The 18437-nt window shown below is 41.8% G+C and overlaps 1 protein-coding gene across 1 annotated transcript in view; it reads right to left on the bottom strand.

Moving 5' to 3' along the window:
* Positions 1–18437, bottom strand: part of LOC122685359 — a 185834-nt gene that overhangs the window by 43217 nt on the left and 124180 nt on the right. The window contains exons 30-32 of the mRNA XM_043890064.1: positions 17005–17170; positions 8651–8789; positions 944–1097 (exon numbers count right to left, since the gene is read on the bottom strand). Coding sequence (XP_043745999.1) covers positions 944–1097; positions 8651–8789; positions 17005–17170 — 459 coding nt within the window. The remainder of the gene's footprint in view (positions 1–943; positions 1098–8650; positions 8790–17004; positions 17171–18437) is intronic.

An 18437-nucleotide genomic window follows, 5' to 3' on the forward strand; every position in this document is an offset into this window, starting at 1 on the left:
CATGAAGCGTGGCCAAAAAAAAAAAAAAATGTGTGCATAAATTCTTTGATTCTGTTTCCACTAAGAGGTGGAGCACTTTGACCTTGACCACAGCCCCATGAGAGACTGTGAGCTGGAAATACCCAGCTAAACTGTGCCCAGACTCCTGAGCCTCAGAAACTATATGAGATAATGAATGTCTATTGTGTTAATATGCTATAGTGAAAGTGAAGTCTCTCATCGTGTCTGACTCTTTGCGAGCCCATGGACTGACTATAGCCTACCAGGCTCCTCCGTCCATAGGGTTTTCCAGGCAAGAATACTGGAGTGGGTTGCCATTTCCTTCTCCAGGAGATCTTTCCCACCCAGGGATTGAACCCGGGTCTCCCACATTGTAGGCAGACGCTTTACCGTCTGAGCCGCCAGGGATAATATGCTATATTTGGGGGTAATTTGCTCTGAAGCCATAAAAAGCTAATACAGTTTGTGACCTAGTGCTGCCAGGACTGCATAGCAGTCTGATCTCTGGCCTTCCTGAACCTCAAACTCTTTAGTTGTAGCAGATGGGTAATAGAGGTGGTGCCTAGGAGCAATAATAGTTGCCAGGATTACATTTGATAACACATACTGTTATCGGGCTGTTCAAAACTCAGCTGCTGACCTAATTTATGTATCATAATTGCTATCATTATTATTTATTACATGAAAGAGATCAGGTGTTGGTTTTGCTACCAGCTGTGAGCAGATAAGCTGTTATCCCAATTAGCCTGTTAAGCGGTTTGGAGACAGAGCTCCTGACTAGAAATGACAGCAAGCCACAGGGGCCCTCTCTACTGTATGAGTGAAGGGGAGCTTACCAAGGCCAATGGGTATTTTGACAGGAAAAGCCTCCTATGCACAATGCACATTTTATTACAAAATGTGCTCTCAACACATCTCAGTACAAAAATAGCTCTCAACACACCTGGAGGCTCTGTGGATCCAGTGGTTGTGGTAGGCTGAGCTGTGAAGCAAAAATGCTCTTCATTGGAGAGTTGCTCAGTGGTGGCAAACCATGATACATGCCGTCTGTGACAGACTGGTAGGCAGAAGCACTTCCAGCTGCCAAAAACGTTTGTCTACCAAAACAGGAAAGCAATCTCATTAAAAGCAGTTACTCACATTTCTAAAGCTCAAAACTCTCTTCAAGGCTATTTGTAGCAAGATAACATTTTGAGATATCAGCAGGTTTCTTCTTTGGCAACATCGTCCCTCATTCATTTTTCTTTACCACTGCCCTTCACTCTCACAATTCACAGCTCTCAAGGGAAAGATAATTATTCCTTAGACAAGCGCTGTCTAACAGGATAAGTTGAGGGGATCCAAAAGGTCCCCAGGAAAAAAAGGGATCTTTTGCCTAAACCTTCCATAGATTTGGATCAAGTCATGCATAAAGAGACATCAAAAAAGAGATTAGAATGACTGAGGGAGATGTTATCACCAATGTGAGTGAGGCAGTCTCGCAGAGATTAGCAGATAATCAGGTGTTAAGGAAAGACCTGGGGAGTGCCTAAGACCCCACAAGGCAGTGTCCAAGTGGGGAGTTGAGCAGCAGGCCAACCAGAAGAGATCTGGGGTTGAATAGAGATGGGTGAGGTACCACTCCTCGTCAACTGCTAGAATGACTTATAAGCACCCCAGAACTTAGATCACCTCTGAGAAGCATAAAGGAGGAGAAGGTTTGGTATAAGGCCTAACTTACGGTCCATTATTAGTGCTGCCTTGACATCTGGTAAAACTGGGAGGGCCTTGAATGACCTAACTACAAGTTTCCCTCCCTATGGAGGGAAGGTCCCCTAGTCAAACACAGGGACCTATGTTTATTTACCTTCCTTATCACAGGGACCAAGTGTAATTCCTGCTTATCCATCCACAAGCAGTGGTTTCCAGTTCCCTGCCAGGCCACAAAATTATTCGAATGAACCAAGCACATCCTCCTATGGGAACCAATAGGCGCCACATCCTCTTGATACTCAAAGCCTGCCTCTCAAGCCCCTAGCTTTTCACTCTGTTCACAAGTACAAATCTTCTGTGGCCTTACATGGCATGCAATGTTCTGTTCCCCTTGGCCATGAGTATATGTAACTAGTAAACTGCTGTTGATATCATTTGTCCTGTATTTAAAGTTACGTGTTTGGCCATTCCCATAACCTTGGGGCAGAATCCTTCCCTCACCAACAAGGTGAAAAGGAGGCATTTAAAACAAAGGTAAAGGGGGATGATCTTGAAGTAATTGATTTTATATTTCAAATTCACCACTTTAAATTCTAAATATAGCTGAATGACATGGAATTGAAAAAAGAAGTAGGGGCTTATGAACTTAAGTTCGAAGACAGATAAAGGGAGCTCTATATTTGCATATCAAACCATTGTACTAGTGCAAAAGTCATATCACCCTTTTCACATCTTTGTGAGAATTAACAAAAGATAGTTGCATATACTGAGACACCGAATAAAAACCCTGATTTATCCTGATAGCTCAAGGACTGGAGTTGCTCATGCTCAATGGATATAACCATTTTCTCCTGTTTCTCATATTGTTCACATGCTTTCTCATGATTCTCAATGGGCCCTGCCAAGGGACCCATGATTCACTCAACACTCATGTGACAGTGATGTATCAAGCATCTACTATGTACAGTATACTATGTCAGGAACTGAGATACAAAGATGTTGCTGCTGCTGCTGAGTCACTTCAGTCATGTCTGACTTTGTGCGACCCCATAGACGGCAGCCCACCAGGCTCCCCTGTCCCTGGGATTCTCCAGGCAAAAACACTGGAGTGGGTTGCCATTTCCTTCTCCAATGCAGGAAAGTGAAAGTTAAGTCACTTAGTCATGTCCGACTCTTAGGGACCCCATGGACTGCAGCCTACCAGGCTCCTTCATCCATGGGATTCTCCAGGCAAGAATACTGGAGTGGGTTGCCATTTCCTCACTGCAGACAAAAAATGTTGCCTGCCATACCAGTTAACAAAGAATGCTGCCTGCCAGCAAGCCATCAGCAAATGCAGCTGCCTTCTAATGGTGCACTCTGAGGGGAATTCAGGATAGAAAAAACCAGGATACTGGATCTAGATAAGATGCATAGCTAAGAAATAATTTTAATGAGTCCAGATTCTTACATCTTCCCACACATAGAAAAGCACTAAAATCATTAACTTGTGATATCTGTCTTTTGTGATTAGCAGTAATCCTTTGATGTTTGATCACATGAGTTTTTGTTGTTGTTTTTCGGCCCAAACTCCTCTATATCCTAGCTCCTCCCTTATTTCTTCAGATTAGATCCTTAGCTATCTGACACATTGTCTCCCGGGCTATAGTCTTCAGTAAAGTTCCAGAATAAAATATTTACAACTTCTAAGCTGTGCCTTTTTCTTTAGTCAGTGGTACTAAAAAGCAGAGTACTCTAATGGAAACATTTCTTTTCAGTCCAGAATCAGCACAGAAGCCCAATATCCCAATAAACCTCTCCCTGGCTGACTCCTTCAGTGTCCCTCCTGAGCATCTCTCCTACCAATCCACACAATTATCTCTCTCTCTCAGCCTCTGGGCCCAACTTTGTTCACATCTTATTGTTTAATCCTTGACTGTATTGCTCATATTTTAAAATTCCTTTTTTGTTTATTATGATGTGAGCCTGCCATCTATGGGGTCGCACAGAGTCGGACATGACTGACGTGACTTAGCAGCAGCAACATCTTTAAAAAAAAAAACCAAAAACCCTACTGGCTGGGGAGAGACTGTTCCTTCTTCTGTAGCCAGTTCTTAAAGACAACTGAAGGCCTAGCATACTTTTGATACCCAAACAAACCAGTCTGAGCCACACCTCCTCTGATCCCTGCAACCCAGGAGGCAATACTCCTCTCATTTAATCATCCTAGGGCTAATTAACGGGCAACTAGAGACCAACACAGGCTTCTCTGGTGGCTCAGACAGTAAAGAAACTGCTGCAATATGGGAGACCTGGGTTTGATCCCTGGGTTAGGGAGATTCCCCTGGAGGAGGGCATGGCAACCCACTCCAGTATTCTTGCCTGGAGAATTCCAAGGACAGAGGAGCCTGGCAGGCTATAGTCCATGGGGTCACAAAGAGTTGGACACGACTGAGCAATTAAGAATAGAACAGAGACTAACCCTACAGCTCAAAGCCTGCTGGAATTATTCAAACTAGCAGATCTTAAAATGTTCCCCTGCTCTGCCTTGCCTTTCCAGGCCATGGCCTAAGCACTCTCTTTGCTCCTGACCCATGGCCCTGTGCGACGTGGCATGATGGATGTGTCTAGGAACTGAATATAATTTTATTTCCCTGAGTCTCTCCTGTATCTCCTCCTGTGATTGCACTAGATTGATTATCACATAAAAGAACACAGAACAATGACTTGTTCTTTTATCTTGCTAAGTTCGTGCAGAGTTTTTAACTAAGGGCCACAAACAATCACAATTCTTGGGAGAGTTTAAGAGCCCCAAACACATACTAGGTCTATTAATTTATACATACTTGGAGACTATTAAAAAATAACACAGTTCAGGTGTAAATATGACTGCTACTCTAAGTGACAGAATCATAGCATATGATACACTGTCTGGAGAGACCAGAGTCAGTCAGAGTCTAGGCATCACCACTGATCAAATCATTGGTTATCCTATTCCCACTTTCTTAATTCTTCAGTCAAGATCACTGTTCTTGGTAGGTCCCACCGCCCCTTTATCAATAAAACTGTTTATTAGGAAATTGAACAAAATAATGCCATGTAAGGAAAGGAGTTTCAAGATGATACCTACCATTTTTGGCACTCTATCCTCTTTTATTTCCTTCCTCTCCATGGACCCCATATTTTAAAAGTTTTTTTTTTTTTTTTAACCAAATTAAGCATTCTCCTGTTTTTAACTCAAAGCCACATGAGCACCTAGCCTAAGCTCTGAGCTACAGGAAGAGATAAAGAAATATGATATAAAGGAAAGAACAGGGCTTTGGAGTCTGACAAACTGTTAATGTAAGGTCTGCTACAACAAGCATGTGACCCTGGGGCAATCATGAGACTTTCCTCTGTTCCCTCATCTGTAAAGATGGTGATGTAACTGCTATCTCACAGAGTTGGCACATGGTAGGAGTTCAACCAAAGCAAGTTTCCTCTCCTCCTTATCTTACTCATTCTTATGATTCCAGTGTATAAAAGAAAGAAATGTGACATTTTCTTTACTGCAAAACTTTTGGACAAGTATGTCTTTTTCATCGTGCCTTTAGAAATACTGAAAACAGCTTATTGTGATAGCTCACTCAGACCCTCAGTTGGTAAACCCTGGCCTGCACCTTCTGCTGGGGTAGCTCTAATCAGTGCAGCTTGCCAGCAGCACTCAAGATAGGGGGAAACCCATAGGAATGAAAGGTCAATTTGCTGCTTGTGCCAGTGGTACACCTGGCAACTGCCAGCTCCTAATAAAGTCAGGTCTTCCCAGCAGCCCACTAAAATACAAATATAGATGCCTCACATTCTCCGAATGGTTTTGCCACACTCCAGTTGCCTTACTGTCAACAAGCAGTCAAGGGTTTCCTAGAATGCCAGTCATCTTGTGTGTGAGTTACCCATAGTGTGATCCCAGGTAAACTGGCTCTAGACACAGGGAGCAGGGAATTCATGGAGCACGTGCTAGGTTTTTTTCCTGGATGCAAGGATATATAAAAGAAAACAAAACCCAAAAAACAGCTGCAAAGTAGTCCTGAGGAGGGCCAGGAAAAAGCTGTGGCTCTTCACTTCTCAGACGCTGGAGCCCAGGACAACATGAGGGCTTCTCTGTATCTCCCAGAAATCCCCAGATAACTCTGAAGCACACTTTAATATCTGTGTGTTCAGAGACACCTAAACTAGATGAGCATAAAAATAAATTGAAAAATGAAGAGAAAACCAACACAAATTCAAGGACTAAAAAAATTGGTGTTGCTTCTTCAGAGATCCCTTGATGTACTCCTAAATAAGGCTTATGGCAGGAAGTTAAGGCACCTTTGATTTATTTCCTCAGACTCCTCCTTTTTACAGTAATCACTCTGAGCATCAATAACACATTCAGCGGCACTTTTCAAGGCATATGTTTTATTCCTATAGAGTTCCTCTGAGGAACTTTTTTTTCCTTCTTCTTCCTCTCCATTCTTGAATTTCAAAGGAATTCAATCCTTTAAATCAGGGAGTGGCAAACTCTTTCTTAAAGGGTTGGATAGTAAATATTTTCAGCTTCATGAACCATATGATCTCCACTGTAACTATTCAACTCTGTGGTTGTAATGGGAGAGCAGCCAGAGGTTATCCATAAATGAATAGGCAGGGCTGTGTTCCCAAAAAAACCCTCCATTTCTGGACACTGAAACTTGAATTCCTCAGAATCTTCATGTGTCACAAAATACTACTCTTGAATTCCCCCCGCCTCAACCACTTAAAAACACCAGCCTTAGCCCGCAGGCAGGCCTTACAAAATCAAGCAGAGGCCTATGATTCCTAACTTAAATAGATAATATTGATTAAAATCACTGTGCCACACAAGCATTTACCTTTGGCACAAATTAATTCACCTGAAATTAAACATAAACTCAATTCTCAGGCATTTCTTGCATTGGCTAATAAATAACTCTTACAGGTGGTGGACACGCCCAGAAGGTGAATGGCAGGCCTTAGGCAATGTGATTCTGACACCAACAGAGGACACACCAATTTGCATCAGGTTCTTGCCTGAGCTTGGCCACAGAGGCAGGGAGAAAATTTTGTGCTTAGAAACATGTATCTTTCTGGCAACCTAAGCTGGTCTGTGCCGCAGTGAAGCAGGTGCCAGGTAAAGAGGACTCCATGGGGCCACTGTCTTGAGCTATATCCTGCCTCTCCTCCCCTGGTCTATGGAAGTATACTGCTTTCATTGCAGGTGAGAGTTTTTTCTTTTCAAACTCTGGAGAAGGCTTCAGGTTACATAAGAAAAGAGTTTCCTAGAATAAAAGTCATATTTACCCAGAGTTGGCGAGCTCTGGGAAGAGCAAGGGAACTTCCTCAAGCTTTCTTTTTTGGTTATCTTTGGTTATCTTTTCAAGCTTTCTCTTTTGGTTATCTAAGGACTTATTGCTAGCAGGTTCAGCATAAAGTATTAATTAAATCCTCAAGTAGAATGACATTGATCTTTCACTTCTCTTTTTCTCCTGCCTCCTGTCTTCTCTTGAGAGTTTCCCTTTCCGTCCATCCTGCTGCTGTCTGGCATCCATCCTAGTTCTCAGGCTTTGGAGTCAAATGCACGTAGGTTCTAATCCTGGTCGGCAGCTTACTAGCAGTTTGACTCCAAACAGACACATAACCTAAAGGGCTCTGAAGAAAAAAAGGGCTGGGGGAAATGCTGTAAATGAAGGACTCCTGGCTCCTTCTGAGGTCCTCTGAAAAATATACTGACTATACAATACTGAAACCAGACAAAGGACACATGACCCTCCATTCCTGCAGACTGAGTATGCCAGGGCAGAGAAAGCCCCAAAAAGCAATTCCTAGGGGAAGCAGAGTGGTTTCCCTGGGAGAACAGAAGCAAGATGAACTCCGTGGAGCTGGAATTTAAAAATAATTTCTGGGGTATAGTCCTATTTCTTCAATCTATGTAAATTCCTTGTAAATTCTGACTTAAGATTTCAGAGCCCATAGGGCTAATGAATGGCCATCCTGACAATTAGTCAGATCCTTTATATCCTACCTGCTTGACAAAGCTATAGCTCCCAAAGCAACCTGTCAATAAAAAAACCAAACAAACAAAAAAACAAATAGCCTGATTTTTTTGTCCTGCTGAATTTGCATTCTAAATCCAGAGTCCTCTGATGCTCAGAGTAAAGAAAAAGCAGAGTAGAAAGAGAGAACATTAGGTTAAGTATAAACTCCACATTTCTATTCTCTGTGGACACTCACGCCAAATGGTTGGAAATGATTATAATCCACAGATAAGAGTACTGCCCTCCAAGGTCCCCCTCAGTTCCCCTAAATACTCACAACTGGGAATTTATCAAATGAAGTTAATTTTGACAATTTAAGAATAAGCAGGGACTCTCAGGTCTAACCTCTTCCCTTCCCATGTACAACTTATTATTTATACAGGAAACATTGTGATTCTTAATTCAAACTAGTTTTTTCATCAATCATGACTCATAAAACCAAACAAACATTCTTATTGATGCAGAGTATTTAATACCTACAAGGCCAGAGGTAAATTAAGTTATTTATAAATTTAACTCAGGTAGTCAATTTTGTTGGTTTCAGATGTGCAGTGAAAATTCTGTTCTTCTGCAAGGTAATCAAGGGCTAAAAAAAAACTTGGTAGGAAGAATAATCTTCAGCAGTATAAAAAATATGATTCCTCATAAAACAGTCTGTTATGCAAACTAACTACATTGAAATCACATTTAACAAAATCAAGAATATTATTATCTAAAAAGAACACAGTCCACCTGGACAGCCTTTGCAGCAGAACACATTTTGTAGCCGCAGTGCTCTGGATCAGGTTGTGCCCTTGACTATTTTAAGCTCATTATCTAATCATGCCAAGAGTGGCCTCCCTCCATGAGCACTCAGAAACACCTGCCCCACAGAATTTACTAGACAGGAATAGCCCTCCAGCCCTTACCGGATGAGGTACCTCACTGCAGCGTCAAACTGAAGAAACATAACCTCCCTTTGGAGGAGAAGGACCTGAGATACCAGAGTGGGGTCTTGGGGGCTCTGGAGGCTGTCAATCATTTTCTGCAGCTCTTGAAGTTCAGATCCTAGAAAACAGATGACATTTTAAGTCAAATAGATTGAAATACAGACTACCCCAGCTACCCTGTGAATCACCATTTCACCTCCAAAGCTAACTTTTTACCTAAATCGACTTCTGTTTGTTTGTGAGTATACTAATTAAATATTTTGCAAGATCAGCAAAGCCTTATGTTCTAGAACCTAAGGCCTGATTTATCTTTTCTTCCTTCCTTCCTTCCTTCTTCCCTCCCTCAGGAATATAGTAACCTGCATTGCTTTTCAGCAGAATAAGAACATACTGCTGAAAGTAAGTTTCAAAGTATACAAGGCTATAGACTCTAAATAGATTGAAAAAGAGGAATTACAAGGAATGGGAAAGGTATAGGTCTCAGAAAATTTATTAGGGGCTTGAAATTATTATAAACAAGTGGCCATTTCTTACAGCCCTACCATTCAAATCAACTCTGGCATAGACTCATCCTGTCAATGGCTCGTGGATTAAGAAGACTCAGGACCATCCAAGGAGGCAAAAATATGTATACATATATGTATACACAAACATACATCCTTCTAGGAGATTCACATCATTTCAGGAGTAGATGTGAGAGATCCTCAATAGGCTTATTTCTTGGACCCTTATCCTAAAGGATTTATATGTGTTTTGGATGGAAATTCAAGCTAGGGGCCTTTTGCGGTACTCAATACTGGTTTGAGGAACCTGGCCTGGGTCTAGATGGCTGTACTAGCATCTCTATTACCTCAGGAAATGAGCCACTGGGAATGGGAAAGCACAGAAAAACAAAATCATGGTCCTTAGGGAGCATTGGTGGGGTGGGTGGGTGGGCCCTATTTCTAAGTCTACAGAATGTCAGCTGATGTGAAATGCTCATCAGCTCCCTGCGGAGACAGTAATAGTTTTCTATTTGAGAAGACATCCCTACTAGGCAAAGAGAAGAATTGTGGAAACTGGTCACCATCCCTGATTGTAGCCCAAGGCAGAAGTGAGATGGGAGACCTATGAAGCATTTCCAAAGTTACACTGTATAAACAGCTCACTCAGGCTTGAGCAGCCTTGTACCCTAACTGGCCTGGTACTGGAACTCTTTCTGTTTCTGGCATGGAAGGCAGGGGACTGAGAAAAGGGAGGCTGTCCATGAGAGCCTGATCAGGGCAGAACCAGGTCTGAGAATGGTTGCCAATATTACTTGCAATATGGGCTCTTGACTTTAGAAAAGGATGAGCAGTCCAGATTTCATAACCATTTGATGTTTTACACATAACAGAAGAATGTTTGGGGGATATTTTTCCAACCACAAAAGAATTGGGGTCAATCAGTAGACTTTTTATGAATCTTTTATAAATCTGATGGTCATATTAGGCTGAAAAGAAACTTCTACCAGAAGAGGAGTCACAGCAAATTGTATAAGAACTCAAAGAATCTTGTGGTGGATGGGAGGAGGGGTAGTCAGTGAGCCTTATTTGTTCAAGGTCTAGTGTGCTTGGTCTACAAGCAATACACTCTGTCAGGCTATGCAGTAACCAGGAGAAAAAGTTTATAATCCCCTGCAATGACAATGAAAAAAGAATATAAAGCTGCACATATCCTGTGATTAAAGCTCTGTAAAATGTATTTTACAGTTCAAGGTCAGGAGGGGTGACCTCGTACAAGGTAAGGAGCAGCAGCTGTGCTTTGCTGGAACAGCCGTGAAGAGATATCCCACGTCCAAGGTAAGAGAAACCCAAGTAAGACAGTAGCTGTTGCGAGAGGGCATCAGAGGGCAGACACACCATAATCACAGAAAACTAGCCAATCTGATCACATGGACCACAGCCTTGTCTAACTCAATGAAACTAAGCCATGCCATGTGGGGCCACCCAAGACGGACGGGTCATGGTGGAGAGGTCTGACAGAATGCGGTCCATTGGAAAAGGGAATGGTAAACCACTTCAGTATTCTTGCCTTGAGAACCCCATGAACAGTATGAAAAGGAAAAATGATAGGATACTGAAAGAGGAACTCCCCAGGTCAGTAGGTGCCCAATATGTTACTAGATATCAGTGAGAAATAACTCCAGAAAGAATGAAGAGATGGAACCAAAGCAAAAACAATACCCAGTTGTGTATGTGACTGGTGATAGAAGCAAGGTCCGATACTGTAAAGAGCAACATTGCATAGGAACCTAGAATGCTAGGTCCATGAATCAAGGCAAATTGGAAGTGGTCAAACAGGAGATGGCAAGAGTGAATGTCGACATTCTAGGAATCAGCAAACTAAGATGGACTGGAATGGGTGAATTTAACTCAGATGACCATTATATCTACTACTGTGGGCAGGAATCCCTTAGAAGAAATGGAGTAGCCATCATGGTCAACAAGAGAGTCCGAAATGCAGTACTTGGATGCAATCTCAAAAACGACAGAATGATCTCTGGTCGTTTCCAAGGGAAACCATTCAATATCACGGTAATCCAAGCCTATGCCCTGACCAGTAACGCTGAAGAAGCTGAAGTTGAATGGTTCTATGAAGACCTACAAGACCTTTTAGAACTAACACCCAAAAAGATGTCCTTTTCATTATAGGGGACTGGAATGCAAAAGTAGGAAGTCAAGAAACACCTGGAGTAACAGGCAAATTTGGCCTGGGAGTACAGAATGAAGCAGAGCAAAGGCTAATAGACTTTTGCCAAAAGAACGCACTGGTCATAGCAAACACCCTCTTCCAACAACACAAGAGAAGACTCTACACATGGACATCACCAGATGGTCAACACTGAAATCAGATTGATTATATTCTTTGCAGCCAAAGATGGAGAAGCTCTTATATAGTCAGCAAAAACAAGACCGGGAGCTGACTCTGGCTCAGATCATGAACTCCTTATTGCCAAATTCAGACTGAAATTGAAGAAAGTAGGGAAAACCACTAGACCATTCAGGTATGACTTAAATCAAATCCCTTATGGTCATACAGTAGAAATGAGAAATAGATTTAAGGGGCTAGATCTGATAGACAGAGTGCCTGATGAACTATGGATGCAGGTTCATGACGTTGTGCAGGAGACAGGGATCAAGACCATCCCCATGGAAAAGAAATGCAAAAAAGCAAAATGGCTGTCTGAGAAGGCCTTACAAATAGCTGTGAAAAGAAGAGAAGCGAAAAGCAAAGGAGAAAAGGAAAGATATACCCATTTGAATGCAGAGTTCCAAAGAATAGCAAGGAGAGATAAGAAAGCCTTCCTCAGTGATCAATGCAAAGAAATAGAGGAAAACAAGAGAATGGGAAAGACTAGAGATCTCTTCAAGAAAATTAGAGATACCAAGGGAACATTTCATACAAAGATGGGCTCGATAAAGGACAGAATTGGTATGGACCTAACAGAAGCAGGAGATATTAAGAAGAGGTGGCAAGAATACACAGAAGTGAAGTCACTCAGTCGTGTCCAACTCTTTGTGACCCTGTGGACTGTAGCCTACCAGGTTTCTCCGTCCATGGGATTTTCCAGGCAAGAATACTGGAGTAGGTTGCCAATTCCTTCTCCAGAGAAGAACTGCACAAAAAAGATCTTCACGACCCAGATAATCACAATGGTGTGATCATTCACCAAGAGCCAGACATCCTGGAATGTGAAGTTAAGTGGGCCTTAGAAAGCATCACTACGAACAAAGCTAGTGGAGGTGATGGAATTCCAGTTGAGTTGTTTCAAATCCTGAAAGATGATGCTGTGAAAGTGCTGCACTCAATATGCCAGCAAATTTGGAAAACTCAGCAGTGGCCACAGGATTGGAAAAGGTCAGTTTTCATTCTAATCCCAAAGAAAGGCAATCCCAAAGAATGCTCAAATTATCACACAATTGCACTCATCTCACACGCTAGTAAAGTAATGCTCAAAATTTTCTAAGCCAGGCTTCAACAATACGTGAACCGTGAACTTTCAGATGTTCAAGCTGGTTTTAGAAAAGGCAAAGGAACCAGAGATCAAATTGCCAACATCCGCTGGATCATCAAAAAAGCAATAGAGTTCCAGAAAAACATCTATTTCTGCTTTATTGACTATGCCAAAGCCTTTGACTGTGTGGATCACAATAAACTGTGGAAAATTCTGAAAGAGATGGGAATACCAGACCACCTGACCTGCCTCTTGAGAAATCTGTATGCAGATCAGGAAGCAACACTTAGAACTGAACATGGAACAACAGACTGGTTTCAAATAGGAAAAGAAGTACGTCAAGGCTGTATATTGTCACCCTGCTTATTTAACTTATATGCAGAGTACATCATGAGAAATGCTGGGCTGGATGAAGCACAAGCTGGAATCAAGATTGCCAGGAGAAATATCAATAACCTCAGATATGCAGACGATACCACCCTTATGGCAGAAAGTGAAGATGAACTAAAGAGCCTCTTGATGAAAGTGAAAGAGGAGAGTGAATAAGTTGGCTTAAAGCTCAACATTCAGAAAACTAAGATCATGGCATCTGGTCCCATCACTTCATGGGAAATAGATGGGGAGACAGTGGAAACAGTGTCAGACTTTATTTTTTTGGGCTCCAAAGTCACTGCAGATGGTGATTGCAGCCATGAAATTAAAAGACGCCTACTCCTTGGAAGGAAAGTTATGACCAACCTAGAAAGCATATTAAAAAGCAGAGACATTACTTTGCCAACAAAGGTCCATCTGGTCAAGGCTGTGGTTTTTCCAGTGGTCATGTATGGATGTGAGAGTTGGACTGTGAAGAAAGCTGAGTGCCGGAGAATTGATGCTTTTGAACAGTGGTGTTGGAGAAGACTTTTGAGAGTCCCTTGGACTGCAATGAAATCCAACCAGTCCATCCTAAAGGAGATCAGTCCTGGGTGTTCATTGGAAGGACTGATGCTGAAGCTGAAACTCTAATACTTTGGCCACCTCATGCGAAGAGTTGACTCGTTGGAAAAGACCCTGATGCTGGGAGGGATTGGGGGCAGGAGAAGAAGGGGACGACAGAGGATGAGATGGTTGGATGGCATCACATACTTGATGGACATGAGTTTGAGTAGACTCCGGGAGTTGGTTATGGACAGGGAGGGCTGGCATGCTGCAATTCATGGGGTCGCAGAGTCAGACTTGACTGAGCGACTGAACTGAACTGAAAATGTATTTGAGCAAGGGTTAGAAGGAAGTAAAATTATTTCACTTGTTAGAATATTTGGATTATGCATGATTTTTCTCTTTTCATTATTTCCATTATTGTTTATAAAATGCTGTGTGTGCACTTTTACACGGTCACTTCCCAGCAAAACTGTTATGTGCTGGCAGGTGGCATTACATTAAAATACACGTATGGAGGAGGGCCTACCTTTTCTTAGTTACACACTGATAATGCTCCTCCTTTGGGCCTTTTTCTGTGGGGTCGCACTGCTCAGAAGGAGCAGGGATGGTGGGCATGGGCAGGGAAGGCAGCCTGTCTGGGAGGATGGGGTGGTTGCCATGTGCTCAGAGGGAGCAGGGATGGTAGGCACGGGCAGGGAAGGCAGCCTGTCTGGGAGGATGAGGCAGGTGGTTGCATGTGGTCATGGAGGGGGACGGTAGTGGGGGAAGGAGGAGACTCTCCACTAGGAAACAAACGAGCCTTTTCTTGTGCCTTTCCACAGGAGGGTTCTGTGTGGGAAATCAGAAAGGGAAGAATCACAGTGGCCCAGCCTCCATGTGAATACTCAGAGCCAGTACCTTTTGTTCCTGAAACCCTAAATTCAGTGTGTAGTGTCTGGGTTTCTTTGGTCTCCTAATCCTTTACAAGGAAATCACAATGTAAACTCCCACATTCTGATTACATCCTCTGCTTCACACTGACTCCAAAGGGAGTTGCTGGCCTTCAGGGAAGAAGAGAATTTGGCCGGGTCCACAGATCCAGTCCACAGTGTCTAAGAGCTGCTTCCTCTGTCAAGTGGGAGGACCACAGCTGAAATTTGAAGTGTTTCTTTTAAAAAAAATTTTTTTTAAGTAAATAAGTCTACCTAAGTCCTTTTATCTAACTCCAAATAATTCTGAAATGGCTAAAGGGAGTTGGGTGGGTATATGAACAGATCCATCTCATCTTTTCACCTTAGTTCTCCTTGCCTCCTCTGGGAAGCAGGCCAGGAACTAAGCAGCCTGGCCTTTAAAAAAGATGATTATCTTACAGTGGAATTTTTTTTAGTTCAGTTTGCTCTTTATCTATTTTCAGCAAAGCAAAGTATGTAAAACTTTGTACATTCTCCCTGGAGCACAAATGTTTTTACTGGCAACATGACAACACGTAGGTCTCTAATTGCACACCTCGGAAAGCCTGGACCCCCAGATATTTCAATGGTTTCCAGTTTAAAAGCATAAAAATGGTAAGAAACCAATTTCCTTCATCCTCAATTCTAGGTCCTCAACAATTGGGCCTTATTTCCTACTACCCCTCAGTGTTGCACTGGTGGGTTCGTCATTCTGGACTGGCCACGTGTAGTCCTGCCTGTTACCATCACCAGCATCCTCTTTTCGTCCTCCTCCAGAAAAAGCCCTCTTATTTTCCTCCATTGATTCAAGTTGGGGTAGGTTCCCCCAGATCATCTTCCCTGTGGGCTTCTCCCCTCCCAGCTGCCACAGAACTTCCTATGCAGGGACTTCTTCTGGAAACACAGCTCTGGCTCTTTCTCATCTCCATATAACACCTGTCTCCCCTTCTCGAGGTGGGGGTGGCATTTTTCCTGGCCTATCCTCCTTTCTTCTTTTCCTCAACTAATGTCCAGCTCCATACCCTCCCAACATCCAGCTCTACTGAGAACATTTTAGTTTATTTTCTGAGTAAACCCCTTTTACAACAGTCCCCAGATTAGCAAAAGGAAAGGAGCTAAGAGTGCGTTGGAATTTCTGTAATTTCTTGATGCTTATTGAAGACTTGCTAGTAGGCCTGCAGTAATTCTGAGCTTTCTCTGCTGGGGCAGCACCAACCCCATTCCTTCATGCTGGCTCCCCTCAGATATAGGCATCAATTTTCCTCCTGGAACAAGTCAGAACCTCCCACAAACACTTCCTTGATGCACTGGCCAGAGAGGAATAGATTCAAATTATATCACATTTGTTTTAAGATCACTTTAAATAGGGATGTTAGCTCATTGTTTTGGCTCTTCTCACACTTTAAAATCCTTGGCTACTATGTTATAATATATTGCTATCAATTAATTTTTACATGACTAATGACATAATTTGGATGGGAGTCAAATTATTAAAATAGTAAGACTAGTTTCACTGCTTCTGATAAACCCAGTTTACTAAGCATCCTCAGTGTCTTTATCTCATGTGTTTATCTGAGAAATCATGCTGAGTTGGAGTTCCTGGATTAGCAATGGGCATACAAAACTAAAAGCTCAATTGTTCTTCTTAATAGGAGTACCAACTAGGTCATTGTTAGCTACCTAAGGGCTGTCTGCAAGCTTTTGACAGTGAATACTTGGCTTTGACCTTGCCACACTAGTTCAGGAAGGCCAGGAGGGGAAAGCGAATGAAAGCAAACTAGTATTTAAAGGGTACTTGTACATCCTTCTAAACTTCTTCATATTCTAATCCGCAGAACCACCTTCTAAGACAGGTATCACCACCCTTATTCTACAGATGACAACAGAGACCCAGAGAGTAAAGAGCCCAGCCTCCAGTAATCAAGTGACAGAGGCAGGGCAAAACCCCAGGCCCCCCAGTTGTGACTTGGCATACTTCGTGGTTTAGCCAACAAATGTGGAATCAATCAGTTTGGAGACAGTATATGATGGAACTTTCCCTTTGCCATTCTGTCATTTATGAGGAAATATTTTAGTCCTGTCTTTCTGAGCATTCCTGGTGGCTCAGATAGTAAAGTGTCTGCCTGCAATGCGGGAGACATGGGTTCGATCCCTGGGTCAGGAAGATCCCCTGGAGAAGGAAATGGCAACCCACTTCAGTACTCTTGCCTGGAAAATCCCATGGATGGAGGAGCCTAGTAGGCTACAGTCCATGGGATCACCAAGAGTCAGATGCAACTGAGCGACTTCTCTCTATATCTTTCTGAGCATTAAGGGCTTCACAGTAATTAATTAGATGGGGGAAATCTTTCCATAGTGTATACTGTATATGTATATCAAATATTACATTGTTCACTCAAATTTTATTCTTCAACTATGCCTCGATAAAGATAAAAAAAAAAAAAAAAAGCACATCATGGAATTTCAACTGAATATTGAAGGCATTTTAATCACCTTTAATCACTTACCAATACCCTCAGTTCCTCCCCAGTCACCTCTCAGAGGGTTAGGACTCAGAGGAAATTCAAAACATGCTGGACAATTTCCAAGTTTAGCAAAACTGAAAAGGTAGGCCACAATGTCATGGAGAGGGGCTATCAGCTGCAGAGTTAGCTTTAAGGCTCTAAAAGCTGCCTGTGAGTAAAATCAAAACAAAGAAATAAGTTTCAAGAAATTTCTAAGGTGATACAAAAATATTTGAGCATTGATTAGGGACAATATATTTAAGAATTTTTAAATAAACATTTTCACAGAATAATACATGATAATAGCTACAGGATAGTATCTGAAAAAGTGAACAACAAACTTTTCATGAACTCAGGTTATATATGTCTTTTGACAAGGTAACTCCTGCTAGGGAATTAAAACAATGTGTTTCTCTTTCTTTAAAGCCATTGGTGGCCAAAAACACATCAAAATATGATTGTATTACCAATGTCAACGAATTACAAAGTTCACAAATAAATTCCTAGCAGGGACTCATATTCAGACAACATTGCCCTGAGGGCTGTTATTTCTTCCTACCTGTAAGGAAAACATAACTACTTATCAACATAGTTTAAACACTAGACTAAAAAACAAACAATGGATCTTAAATATCAACATTTAGCAAAGGAAAAGAGAAAAATTATGACTTAACTGCAGAAAGTAGCAGTTTTATATTTTTTAAAAGCCCTAAAAAATTTTCATGGTGAATAAATGAAGTAAAGGGTAGTTCTATTTCTAATTTTTTGAGGAATCTCCACAGTGTTTTCCATCATGGCTGCACCAGTCGTCTTTCCTACTAACAGTGCACAAATGTTCCCTTTTCTCCACAGCCTCACCAATAGTTGTTCTCTTGTCTTTGTTAGTAACAGGCATCCTAACAGGTGTGAGGTGATATCTCATCACAGTTTTGATTTGCATTTCCCTGATGGTTAGTGATGTTGAACACCTTTTCATTTATGTGTTGGTCATTGGTATGTCTCCTTTGGAAAAATGTCTATTTTGACCATTTTAAAATCAGATTATAGGTTTAAAATTTTTTTCTTTGTTTTGTTCTTGCTTTTGCTATTGAGTTATATGAGTTCCTGACATATTTAGGTATATATAGTTTGCAAATATTTTCTCTCATTATGTAGGTTGCCTTCTCCGTTCATTGATTTGTTCCTTTGCCAGCAGAGGTTTTTTAGTTTGATATTATCTCACTTGTTTATTTTTGCCCTTGTTACCTATGCGTTTGTTGTTGTATCCAAAAAGTCATTGCCAAGACTGGTGTCAAAGAGTTTTTTTCCCGGTTTTCCACTAAGATTTTATAGTTTCCAGTCTTAACAGTTATCTTTAATCCACCTGAAGTTAATTTTTGTGATTGGTGTAAGATTCATTCTGTTGCAGGTAAGATTATCATATATGATCCAGCAAA

This window comes from Cervus elaphus, chromosome 28, assembly GCF_910594005.1.
Source record: "Cervus elaphus chromosome 28, mCerEla1.1, whole genome shotgun sequence".
Classification (NCBI taxonomy): Eukaryota; Metazoa; Chordata; class Mammalia; order Artiodactyla; family Cervidae; genus Cervus; species Cervus elaphus.